This window comes from Pollachius pollachius (genome assembly GCF_949987615.1).
Source record: "Pollachius pollachius genome assembly, chromosome: 2".
NCBI classification, from domain to species: domain Eukaryota; kingdom Metazoa; phylum Chordata; class Actinopteri; order Gadiformes; family Gadidae; genus Pollachius; species Pollachius pollachius.
Window position 1 is genome coordinate 46887798 of NC_136935.1, and position 12332 is coordinate 46900129.

The following is a 12332-nucleotide window of genomic DNA, read 5'->3' on the forward strand; positions in this document are numbered from 1 at the left end:
TAACACGTCCTTAAATCGGTCGTGAATTCGCCCCAAGAACCCCCCCGAAAAACATGGGGGTCCGGCCCGCAACAAAAAACGCCTGCTCCCTTTTCCAGTCAGTCGCGTCTCCAGTTGCTTGTGAACACGGGCATTGTGAGAAAGAACGGCAGCGTGAAATTAATCCCGTCGGCGTGTTTCCACTTTATTAGCGGAGACAGTTCCAAGTCGTGGACTAGCGATGAACCGTAGCAATCGAGGACCGTGAAACCTCAGGTGTTGAAAAGCTCCGACAGGGCGGTTAATGGCTTTACAGCGCGGTTAGCGGCCTGTCTTGTTGCCCCCGGAGACCACCGCCCCAACAGACAAAAAAGTGAAAAAACAAAAACGGAACTACTGTAGCGGAAATTGCTAAGCGATAGCGCTGCGGTAATGGATAAGGAGACCCAGTTTTTTTTTATAAAATAGGCCGCTATTGGTCTGGTTCACCCTTCAACTGGGGTGTAATGAGCAGGCCTACAGGGCCTGGACTCAAACCCGCATCCACCTGTCAGAAGACGATGGTGTGGCTCGTATCTATAACCATCACTCTAACCTAAACTCTGCCATGACAGCTGTTTTTCTGAGCTTTTCAAACCCTTTTCTCTACTTTATTTTGGCAGAAGTAGCGTCTAAAGTGAACGAGCTTTGACCTAGCAGTTCTAAAGTTTCTTGAATTTCTTCCCGGATTTAAATTGTAGCAATAAGTAAAGCTTTATTTTGGCTGACATACTGCCTGTGCTGTATGGAAAATTGTGATGAGTTGATGAATCAATAATGACGGGTAGGACGAATCAATCCGTTTAAATTGTGTAACACTTTATTGAAAAAGGGAGTATCATAAAGGCTGGAACCTTTCTCTCTCGGTTTACCGACAGTGAAATCTCAAAAGGTTAGAAAGAGAATACGTGCTTGAAGCTGCCCAGAAAGAAAGCCACTGTTTCACATTTTCTTGGGGTCTTAAGTAGAACTTTTGCAGCCCGTTTGACAAAAATATTTATGTACACCCACGGCAAAGGGAAATAAACTCCTCTGAAATCTCTATTTTTCCCTTGTTACGCTCGGCCTGCAACATATCACTTTACAATGAGAAAGACTGAATAATAAAAATGACAAAAATGAATTGTTAAAAATGTGTACATTTGGTCAAAATAATAACTCCATCAATTCCCCATGACAACATATAAAGACCAGTACAGCTGGGTTTCTCTGCGACCTATTTTGTAGGATTTGTTGGCACGGTGAGCAAATTTCCAAATTGTTGTAAAATGGTTTGAAATAACAGCAATAATTTAAAACATATAGAATATATGTCTCTGCCCCTCACCAAAGAAAATAAACACACATTATTCTATCATTGTAAGAAAAGCCAAGGTGAAAATGCACATAGGGGGCAAGTGATTGGCCAGATTAGAAACATATGCCGTTCCACCGTATGGGTTCTGAGAAATCCCTCTAACCTATAGCTGATAGCTCTATTGACACAAGAAATGAAATTGCTGCCCTTAAAACGAATAACTTGTGGGTAATTGACACAACCCAGAAACAGTGAGATAAATATTTGTTTTAAAATTTGAACAGTATGTTGGAGACCCATTTTCAAAATGATTAGATATATGCATGTTATTCGTGTGTGTGTGTCTGTGTGTATGTGTACTTGTGGCTTTACATGCATACCGTGTACTTTTAAGAAAAAGCATGAAGGCTGTCGTTAAAATTATAATACTGTGGTAATACTGATGAAACAATCTCAAACACAACGTCTTCATTGAGTACTGCATGCTGTAGCTTGCATAAAATGCTAATATTTCGAAGATTAAAAAACAAACAAAATTACATTAAGAAGAAGCATCTTTTTGTAAAGTGGCTCAAATGTCTAAATATATAAAGGATGAACAAATAAAATATTTAACCGATTAGCATTCCCTTTCAATATAACTTTAATCATTTCAGGCATTGATAAGGATTTAATTCTCTTTTATATTCCATATTTAATGAAACATATACACTCATGTTAAGATGAACAAATCAGTGTAATATTGTATAAAAAAAAATGACAAAAAGGGTTTTGTGATATGCATATCACCTATTTCATTTACATATTTGGTCTTTGTTCACTAAGATGTAGAATATGTTTAGTCCGTAAAAAACAAAGCTGCATTGATATGTGATATCCCTGCATTGATAAGAACGATGCTTTTGCAAAAAGAAATGTCAGCAAAGCCATAGTATGGTTAACCTCCCCTCTGAGTTCACAGCACGAGTGGACCTCTTTAAGGGAACGCACCAGTGGAAGTTCTTGGTAAAGGCCTTTGTTTTAAACATACTCAGCTTATGTACTATAGTGTAACTTACATGAGAGGTGGCTATAACAGTACAATTAAAACCCCTGTGTCTTGCATAAAACATACAGTGAAATACATTAGTCTTGATGGCTCTGGCCCCCGCGTATAGAACAGACAGCACCGTCTTGTCAGTGCCTGGTCCTGAACAGTGTCTGTGAACTTCCCTTCACTGTTTGAACCCAGCACTCCCAAAACAACAACAACAACAAAGAGGAAGACATTTTGTTAGCTGAACCCTGTCCTGATTGGTCGCCCACCTACAGAGCAGCCCACTGGCAGGTCTATATGCCCCTAGGACCCCATTTGGAGTGACCCACACCCTGGGATTGAAACCCATGCAAGTGATACACAGATGAGAGTTCATATGCTATAGCTTGACTGCATTGTACAGTAGGAAACATCTCGCACACAGTCACACATTCAGTTTGCTGTTGTACATTCTCTGTGCACACACGCACCCACAAACTCAAGCACGCACACACTCAAACAAGAAGGCATGCACTCACACAAACATGCATCCACTCACGCACACACACACACACACACATCTATGCACACATACATGAACGGACACATGCACGCACGCACACACACATTCATGCACTGATGCACATACACCCTCCAACACACTCAGTATGTGAAATCACACGCAACTCTGACATTCCCATATGTAAAAAGGTATAAATGCACTTGGTGCTATAATGGAAGGTGTGTCTATAAGGGAGAAGCTTGATCCAGCGGCAGAAACAGCAATGCTGGGAAGGACTATTCTGGCGGAGAAGTGCTGGCTCTGTGACTGGTCCCAAGCCGGGTGGATGGGTGGTACGCGTGCGTGACATACAACATACATCCTTAGCAGTGGAAGGAGAGGTCCCGGTGCTGCTCTGTTGACTCCCCGCGCGGCCAGGACCTCAGCGTGCAATCCCCCCTATTTACTTGATTTGTTTAGGCTTTGTGATTGCGTCTCCTGGATTTCTTCACCCTGCAGAGAGAGGGAGGAAAAGGAGCACCGATTAGAAAGGTTCAGCACATTTTTGGAGAGGAATGGGTAATTTCCCTTTGTGTGTCCGTGGTCTTATGATTTTATGTGAAGACAGGGACTAAGGTAGATAATTTGAAACAGGAGCAGGTAATATTGTCTGAGTGAGTTCTTCTAGTGAGCATACGGAAAAATCGGTATGTCGGCTTTATGAGCCATTTAACACATTATAAATCCTGACGCAGTTCATTCTACAGCTCAGCCTAACCTCCTCATACTCACAATGTGTGTATGCTAGTAAGGGTCCTGCATGCACTGTAATGCAGTTAGCACGATTAAGAGACCAGGTTAGGTCCCAGTTAAACGTTCCCCACAGTGTGTTCTGTGTGTTTTGCGTTACAGGGATGCAGTAGGTAACTGTATCGCAGCATAATCAAGTCAGGCCGCTTTCATGGATCTGCTGCTAGGCCACACCTGGTCAGGTGGTGACCACATGACGCGATGGAAATTATTCTCCCCCTTTTTTTACTTTTTAGAAATTTCTTTTTTAGGGGTTTTAGGATTTTATAGTTTTTGTCAGGGGCTGACAACGAAGCCGGCGCTAATGTTCTCCAGACGTGCTCGGAGCATGTTTATGAGCAGTCCACACGCATCCTAACTGCCTGGCTTGTTCATAAAAAGGACAGTGGCAGGGAGATATTTATATAGATATCTAACTCTAATGTGTCAGCAAGTAGTGAGGAGGAGGACCTCAGAAATTAGCCAGGACAGACAAAATCAATCTAATTTTATGGGCCAGATTTCTATACAAATTGTCGACGTCTGCTGCAGGAAAAAGGAGTGATTGATTCAGGTGGGCTTTTTTCTCGTTGCGATGAAAGACCCTTCACAGATAATAACTCTGCCCTGAATAATTGCCGAAGACCATTTTGATGGCATTTTTATGTCCTTGCGAGCAACACTTGGGGTGCAGCGCTGTTATATTTCACTTTCTGGGTTCTCTTGATGTGTCTGCTCCGTCTCACGGTCGACTTTCAAAGACAGTGGGAATGTGTGTGTGTGTGTGTGTGTGTGTGTGTGTGTGTGTGTGTGTGTGTGTGTGTGTGTGTGTGTGTGTGTGTGTGTGTGTGTGTGTGTGTGTGTGTGTGTGTGTGCATGCATGTGTGTGTGTGTGGGTGTGTGTATGAAGGGGGATGTGTGTGCGCGCGCATGTGTGTTTGTACGTTTTCCAAGGGGGTGTGTGTGTGTGTATGTGTGTGTGTGTGTGTGTGGTTGGGCTTGTGTGCATGCATGTTTGTGTGTGTGTGTGGCTGTGCTTGTGTGTGTGCTTGCGCGCGTGTGTGTGTGTGTGTGTGTGTGTGTGTGTGTGTGTTTAGGGTTGGGTGATCCTCTTACTTGTTAATGGCATTCTTTAGGTACTGCTGAAGCCACTTGGTCTCTGGATTGATGCACACTTCCCGGTTGTTCTTCAGCTTGGCACTGTGAAAACAACTGGTATTAAAATCTCTCTCACCAATGTTTCATATTCACCTGAGCCCAGATCTTTCATTCAAGTTTTTTGTCATTGATTGCATTCACAGCATTTCATTTGCTGAATCCTCAGCCAGCCATTCACTCTCTCTCTCTCTCCTATCCAGCGATCAGGGCTAGGGTTACTTACACAGATTACCCATAATAAGCCTTCCCATGATATGACTAAGAGAAGAGGAGAGAGGAGAGGAGTGCTATAGGGGAAAGAAAGAGCCCTATAAGATTTTATAGCTAGATGTACGAGCTGAATAAGCCAGGAGACGGTTATAGGGTTAGGTTACTATTGATACATATTTTTATGGTAATAAGCCTATATATTCATATGTTTCCTGTACAATTAATTTCCTTTCAGACATAGCTCCCTTTCAAAGCACTTTCCAACACAAAACTCCTTGATTATTACGAACCATAACCGCAATAAAAGCAATGGGAAAAATATATATTGCTTAAAAATCCAATATTTACAGGAAATTTCTACCCCAAAAAAATTTAAGGTCACGCACAAAATATAATTTCGATTTTCGTTAAAATGTTTAACCACATTCTTGGACCAGGTGTTTGACCTACAGCCTGGTCTCCCACGCCACTTCCTACGGTTTAAGTAGGCTGTGTTTATCACATTATCATTAGTGCTGGTACCAAGTCCCTAGAATACCCACAACCGCTGTCTTTACAGACATCAGTCAAAGTGGACAATGTGTCAAATAGGGCCTCAGCTTTCACGAGAGTTCACATCCACACATCCCACAAGTTGTAACCAAAGGATTATGGGATGGAACGGGTTGCCACCCAGCTGCAGTGAAAAATGACCACCGCTGTTTCCACTCACTGGCAGCTGTATGGGAGACACCCACGGCTCTGAAAACACCGTCTAAAACAACCCCCCACCCATCAAAACAAGTCATTTAATTGTGTGTGTGAGAGGGGGAAATGGTTTTCGGGGGGTAATTCCGAATTTCTCTCTTGAAATAACGAATGATTTGTTTTCTTTTTGTTGCCACATGCGCTTGTAAATTCTTCACAAAGACACAGCCTTTGTTTGAAAGGGGTTGCACGGAAATGTGTGAATCTCTCAAGCTGACATTACAATATTCAGCTTAAACTCAAGGTTGTACTTCAATTTAGTTATTTTCGTTCCCTGACGAGCCAGGGGCAGCTGGGATGTCAGGCTGCTGTGGCTAACAGCTCTGTGATATTAATATTTTTAATATTCGCTGTTCCTCGCGCTGTCTGATGATGGATGCTGGAGCTAATGACTAGCAGAGGACTACTCCCGTTATCTGAGACATCTTGGCGGGTTTGAACTTTGATTTATTTATTTTTTTTGCCGGAGCATTAGGCCGGCACTGCGGGGAAATGTAAAGCGCCTCTCCCCCCGCCCCCCAAGACAGATGGACCTCACACCTTCACGCCAAAATGTGGCTGGGGGCCCGAGGGCTCGCAGCTCAGAGGAGAAGGTAGCACCTCCCCTCTGTCGCATGGGCCTGCAAATTAAACACACCCTACCACCCTACCAGATCCCCATCGAACCCCATAGACCCCCCCGTCCCCCGACACCACCCACCCTCCTCCTCTACCAGGGCCGGCCTCCACCCCTTGGCTGCCCCGATCCAACGCCGTCTGATGCAGTGTGTGGGCCCCTGGGGGCCACCTCTGTGTGGCCTCTGGCCGCGACAAAACACTGCGACAACCATCTAGTTGCCTGCTTGACCTCTGTGTGGGGCAACTGTAGCACGCTGCATAGAGGTCCTGCGTAAGCACGGGCAACACACACACACACACACACACACACACACACACACACACACACACACACACACATACATACACATAAAAACACACACACACACACATACACATAAACACACACACACACACACACATACATACACATAAAAACAGACACACACACACACACACACACACACACATACACATAAAAACACACACACACACACACACATACATACACATAAACACACACACACACACACATACACATAAACACACACACACACACACATACATACACACACAAACACACACACACACACACACATACACATAAAAACACTCACCCACACACAAACTTACACAAAAACAAACAAACACACACACACACACACACACACACACACACACACAAGTGAACAAACGACCCCCCCCCCCCAAAAGAAAAAAGCCTGGCCGTCGGAGTGGAGTCAAACCGCTCCGTAATGGGACCTGCGCTGGTGTTCCCTGTGTTCCCCCCCCCCCCCTTGTGTCCTAACGGAGCTAATCCCTGCTGAAGGGATGGGTCTCCCCCCGCCGTCCGTCCGTCCGTCCGTCCGTCCGTCTGTCCGAGGGACTGGGGCTGGAGCCCAGAGCTCCACCCTGGCCGACCCGGCTGGAGATGGGCTAGGACTGGAGGGGTTGATGGGGTGATGGGTGCTGAGAGGTGGGGGGCGGGGCTGCTCTGGAGTTCCACAAGCAGCAGGTAGAAATGACTTCACAGCAAGTCTATACCAACAGAGGGCTGGGGGTGTCAGCAGGGGGGGTGGTTGTGTGTGTGTGTGTGTGTGTGTGTTTAGGTGGAGGGGCAGAGGGTTTAATGTTACTGGCCGTCTCTTATCTCTCTCTGATAGAGATAGGAGAGCCACACGGTTCACCCCCCTCTGCTCCCCGTTCCTCTGCCCCACTTCCTCCTGGGATTGGTTCCTTTTTTGGGGGGGGAGGGGAAAAGGAGGGGGTGGGGGGGGGAGGGGCAAAGGGTTGACGGGGGTTGCTTTGGGGTCTATCCAGAGTCCTCTCGACCTTTGGCCATTGGGTTACCTCCCCCCCCCGCTTGACCTCCTCTTCAGCTTCTTCCTCCTCTTCTTCTACCACCTCCTCTTCCTCCTCCTACTGCTATGTCGCGCCCTTATTCCATGAGTGAGGGAGGCTTCGGCCTCCCCAGTTCCCCTCAGGCCACAGATAACCGGGGCCACTTAATGCTTAATGTGTTCCAGACCGTCTGCATTAAACGTAATGTGTCCTAGGCGGTTTCCTCGGAGGACGGGCGGAGATAAAGAAAGGGGAACACAGAACAGGCGGGGTCAGCGGGAATACAAAGCTAATCACTTTGACCTCCAAACAACATTTCCTCTGCAAAACACAAAACTGTCCCTCCTGAGTCTAGGACCGTGGCTGCCTTCCTGCATCGTTCCGTGTGGATCACGGCCATCTATTGTTAGCAAAGGGCTACGGATTCAGGAAGCACAGGACGCAGCCTCTGTCTAAAAGGGAGAGTGTGGCTCAGCTCATACTCCTGTTTCAACAAATCCAGGTCTTGAGGAGCTATGGGTGGGCTTTTAAAGTATCGCTCCAGCTCTGGTGCCTGGCTAATATAACCATTTAAATAGTGGATTCCCTTCATGGACTTTACCAAAACATGGATCATCTGGACGGGAACGGTGAAGCCGTACGTGTTGGTTTGAAACTATTAGAATTAGGGGAAAAAAATCGTAATTTGGTGAAGGGTGTAAAGCGATGAGGGAGCCAAGCTGACACAAGTGAAAGCAGCGTGAAAAGCTGTGAACCGTAACGTGACCTGCCAATTAACACACGCACACACACAAGCGCGCACACACGTGCACCCTCACACAGACACACACACTCTCTTTGCTTGTTAACCTCTCAATTGAAATAAGGGCTGACCACAGCGGTTACCAACAGAATATGGACACGGTCTCTCTAACTACAGAGCATTCCTCCAGTGACTTCAATACAATTGGAGCAATTTCTGCCAAGGCACCTAGAGGTCATCAGAAGGCCAGCGTCCTAGCCCTTCCTCTGCACCCATTTAAACTGCAGAGTCGGGCATCCTGTGTTGGTCAGTACCAGGGGTTTTCAACTCCATCAGACGGGCAAGGCAGCGGTGGCTACTCACATGACTTGGAAGGGGCAGTTGGGCGTATGGAGGAACTTGAGCTCCTTGATGGAGCGCTGGGGCACCGTGTTGAGGGTGGATCGACACCAGCACCTCTCCACCAGGCTGATGGGCTTGGCTGCGGACACAAAGTGTGGAGAAGGTGGAGGTGTTAGATCAACGGTGTTTAGGGTGGATGCACAGCATTTGTGGGCTGTGGGGTTACAGCTGGGTTCTTTTTGCGAACACTGGCGTTTTAACGGTGATACCTGTCGCTCACGCACACACATGCATGCACACGTTGAGGACCAAATCATCCGCGTCAGACGGCGGTGCTAAGTGTTGTTAAGGGGCCCCCAGCAGCAGTAGACCGGCCTCAAAGCCACTACAGAATATAGGATATAGAGTGATTCTTACACCAGAAACGCAGAATTTGCTGAGGTTGTTGGCAATGAACTGTTTACATCAATGTTAAAATATACTACCCTGGGTATTTATTTTTAATAATATATATAAGGAAAATGTATCAAACCGTGCGACATGTAACCAAGATTTGTTAACATATATGTTGGGCGAAACAAGCCAAAGCAATTAATTCAATCAGGTGTAATTATAATCAATTGATTAACAATTCCAAGTGGCTATAGAAAACCTGATAATAACCCAGACTCAATATGATAATTCATTCATTAGCTATCCTTACAGGAAATGAATATGACCCATAATCCAAACGCTTGCTCCCAGCGACACACACATCATGTATTGCTTATTCTTCCGCAACGCAACCAAAATGTATGAGTTTAACTGATTGTGATCCTAACAACTCACTCATTAAAAAGAGCTTACGCTCTCCACACACACACACACACACACACACACACACACACACACACACACACACACACACACACACACACACACACACACACACACACACACACACACACACACCAAGACACACACACATACACACTCTGAGACCTCCAATTATAGAAGCAATTTTCGCTCTCCCTCTTCACAGCGCTAAGCCCAGCCACTCAGCTGGATGAGGGTCCTCAACGCTCAGGAATACTGGAACCCTCCAGTACCCTGCTCCCTCTGCTTCTGTTCCAGAGACCACTCTGCAGATTAGCAGACACAACCTCAAGTACATTCTTAGTGTGATTACAAATCTCCCCTGGTTGCCTTCACAGAGCTCGCCGCCGCCGTACTGGCAGTCGCAGCCGCCCCGAACCGGACGCCGCGCTGGAAGAGACGTGTTGAATGTGTTCTGAAACTGCAGCCATTGCCCTGATCGATAGTAGTTTATGTACTCTGTGGAGGTGCCAAGTTGTTGAGCAACAACGGTGTCGGTAACTGTAGGGTGCTGGGAAATGTTTCTGTGTGTGTGTGCGTGTGTGTGTGTGTGTGTGTGTGTGTGTGTGTGTGTGTGTGTGTGTGTGTGTGTGTGTGTGTCACGGGGAGTCTAGTTATGTTATGATCTCTAAGTGGAAGCAGTCTCTGTGCAGTAGTCTGGGTTCTGCAGCGTGATCCCTGATTAATACTTCAATCATACTAATACCAACTGTTTATTTACTGCGTGAAGGCTTTTTGTCTCGACCTTCATCCACTTGAAAACTTGAAACTTTTAAGCTCCTATATTTAGTACATTTCATTAATATAATTTCACAGCTGTACTTTTTAGTCTCTGTCTTTTTACTATACCAACATCTCAGCAAAAAATGCATTTACGTGGTAAAACAACCCAGTCATCAAACTCATTCTGATTCTGATGCACAGATCTCAAAGTTTTAAAGTTGTTTAATCCAGCCCCGTTCTTTACCTGACATGACAGGATATATACAAACACATCTGCTAATAGGGAATACTCAGCACGTCCCTGCCGAGACACACCTCTCCTTTCTCTTTCAAATGCAACACCAAATGTCCTGGCCACAAATGGCTAAATCTCGACCAATATCAGCCTAATGGTTCACACTCTATCAGGTCGCTGTTGTCATGCAAAGCAGCTGTCATTATGCAGCTTACACAGGCAGAAGGGCCGGAGAAGAGAGCATCCAGTCATCACCCTCTGCATTGTTTATCCCTAATTAGAAACTAATTAAAAGAAAGCAAAGAGCCAAGGCAAATACACACATGAAGGCCGGCGTGACTCTTTAATATGCGCCCAGTGGGGACCTTCCCCGGGGTTGAAACAACACTCTCCGCAGGCCCTGCAGCCTGGGCACCAGAGCTTCCTGTGCCTGCTTCCAGCAGAAGGACACCGGCCTTAATCCATGTGGTTTGGTATCAAGAATATTTCTGGGTTTTAGGGTTATTTATATTTTTGTATATTTTCAATATTTCGAGTTTGTTGCATTGTTTGTTGATTGTACTTGTCATTTAAAGACATTTAAGAAATTGCAAATTCAAAATAAATAAATGAAATAATGTACATATTATATATATAAGTTAGGAATAAGTTTTGTCAATATTATGCTGTTTGAGAGATTTTGAATTGAAGCTATTTAACCTTTTCCAAAAATGTATATTTAAATAGTGGGCCATATTTTATATATCAACATTTATGTTTATTGTATAAACTTGGAAAAAATATAAATATTAAATGCATGTTAAAACGTATTAAAGGTGATCCAACATATTGTTTGTATAACTTGTAGTTAAGCATTCTTCCGGCTTTGCATTTATTTGAGTTCATAAAATAAACTTTAGAAAGTCACTATGCAATTAAAGACAAAAAAAAATCCCATCCTATAAATGTTCCAGCACGAGAAACAATAAAATCCTGAGCAAAGAAATCATTGCCAGCTCTTTAAAAGGCTCTTAAGACACAAAGTTTCACTTGGACCTCAAACTTAAAAAATCTGCTCCAACAGCTCTCCTTCACTTGTTCAAAACATCCCCAAAATAATTCTAAAGTACAAATATAGCCAACAACACAACCGACACAAGAAGACTCACAACCACCACACTGAAGACAACCAAAAGCTACAACCATCGACTCCTTATGTCTCCTCTCCACAGCGCTGACACCCAGTCACCACCTCCACAACCTCCACACAACGTATGCAATATTCCCCCCCCGGCCCGCTGGACTCACCACTGGAGATCGGAGCATTGATGGCCACGGCCAGCAGAGCTGTCAGCGCAAGCAGTTTCATGTCCATGGCTGTCGGCCGGTCGGCTGATGGGCGCTCGCTGGAGGAGGTTTCAGAGCTGCAGTCAGGAGGTCCACGCTGCTACAATCCAGAACACAGTGTGACTGCCAGATCTCCTCAGAGCTCTGTTAAATCTGAAGCATGGCAGGGAGGGAGAGTGAGAGGGGAGGGAGAGAGAGAGAGAGAGAGGAGGGTGGGTGAGGGGGGAGACACCCATTTTTCTCAGGAGGGGAGGGACGGGAGGGGGTGCAAGAGAGGTTGGACCCAGATTGAGAGAGGAAAGGAAGGGTGTGTGTGTGTGTGTGTGTGTGGAGGAAAAGGGGAGAGATGGGGGGGGGTTCCAGCACCCAGCCAGCAGAGACTTCCTCGTTTGTAAATGCCTTGGCTTTGAATCAAGAGGAGAATGTCTAGGAAGG

At 45.5% G+C, this 12332-nt stretch overlaps 1 protein-coding gene across 2 annotated transcripts; it reads right to left on the minus strand.

Annotated features, from left to right (window-relative positions):
* Window positions 1-826: 826 nt before the first annotated feature.
* Window positions 827-12050, minus strand: cxcl12b (chemokine (C-X-C motif) ligand 12b (stromal cell-derived factor 1); the record flags this gene model as incomplete). Of its 2 annotated transcripts, XM_079730972.1 has the most annotated exons (4): window positions 11859-12050; window positions 8780-8897; window positions 4738-4821; window positions 827-3345 (listed from the first exon to the last, which is right to left on the minus strand). In XM_079730972.1, exons 1-4 carry the CDS (start codon window positions 11923-11925, stop codon window positions 3309-3311), a joined length of 306 nt encoding a protein of 101 aa, XP_079587098.1. In that variant the 5' UTR covers window positions 11926-12050. The 2 variants fall into 2 exon arrangements, with proteins under 2 accessions (XP_079587098.1, XP_079587099.1); XM_079730973.1 differs by lacking the exon at window positions 827-3345 and having other exon boundaries at window positions 4734-4821.
* Window positions 12051-12332: the final 282 nt, after the last annotated feature.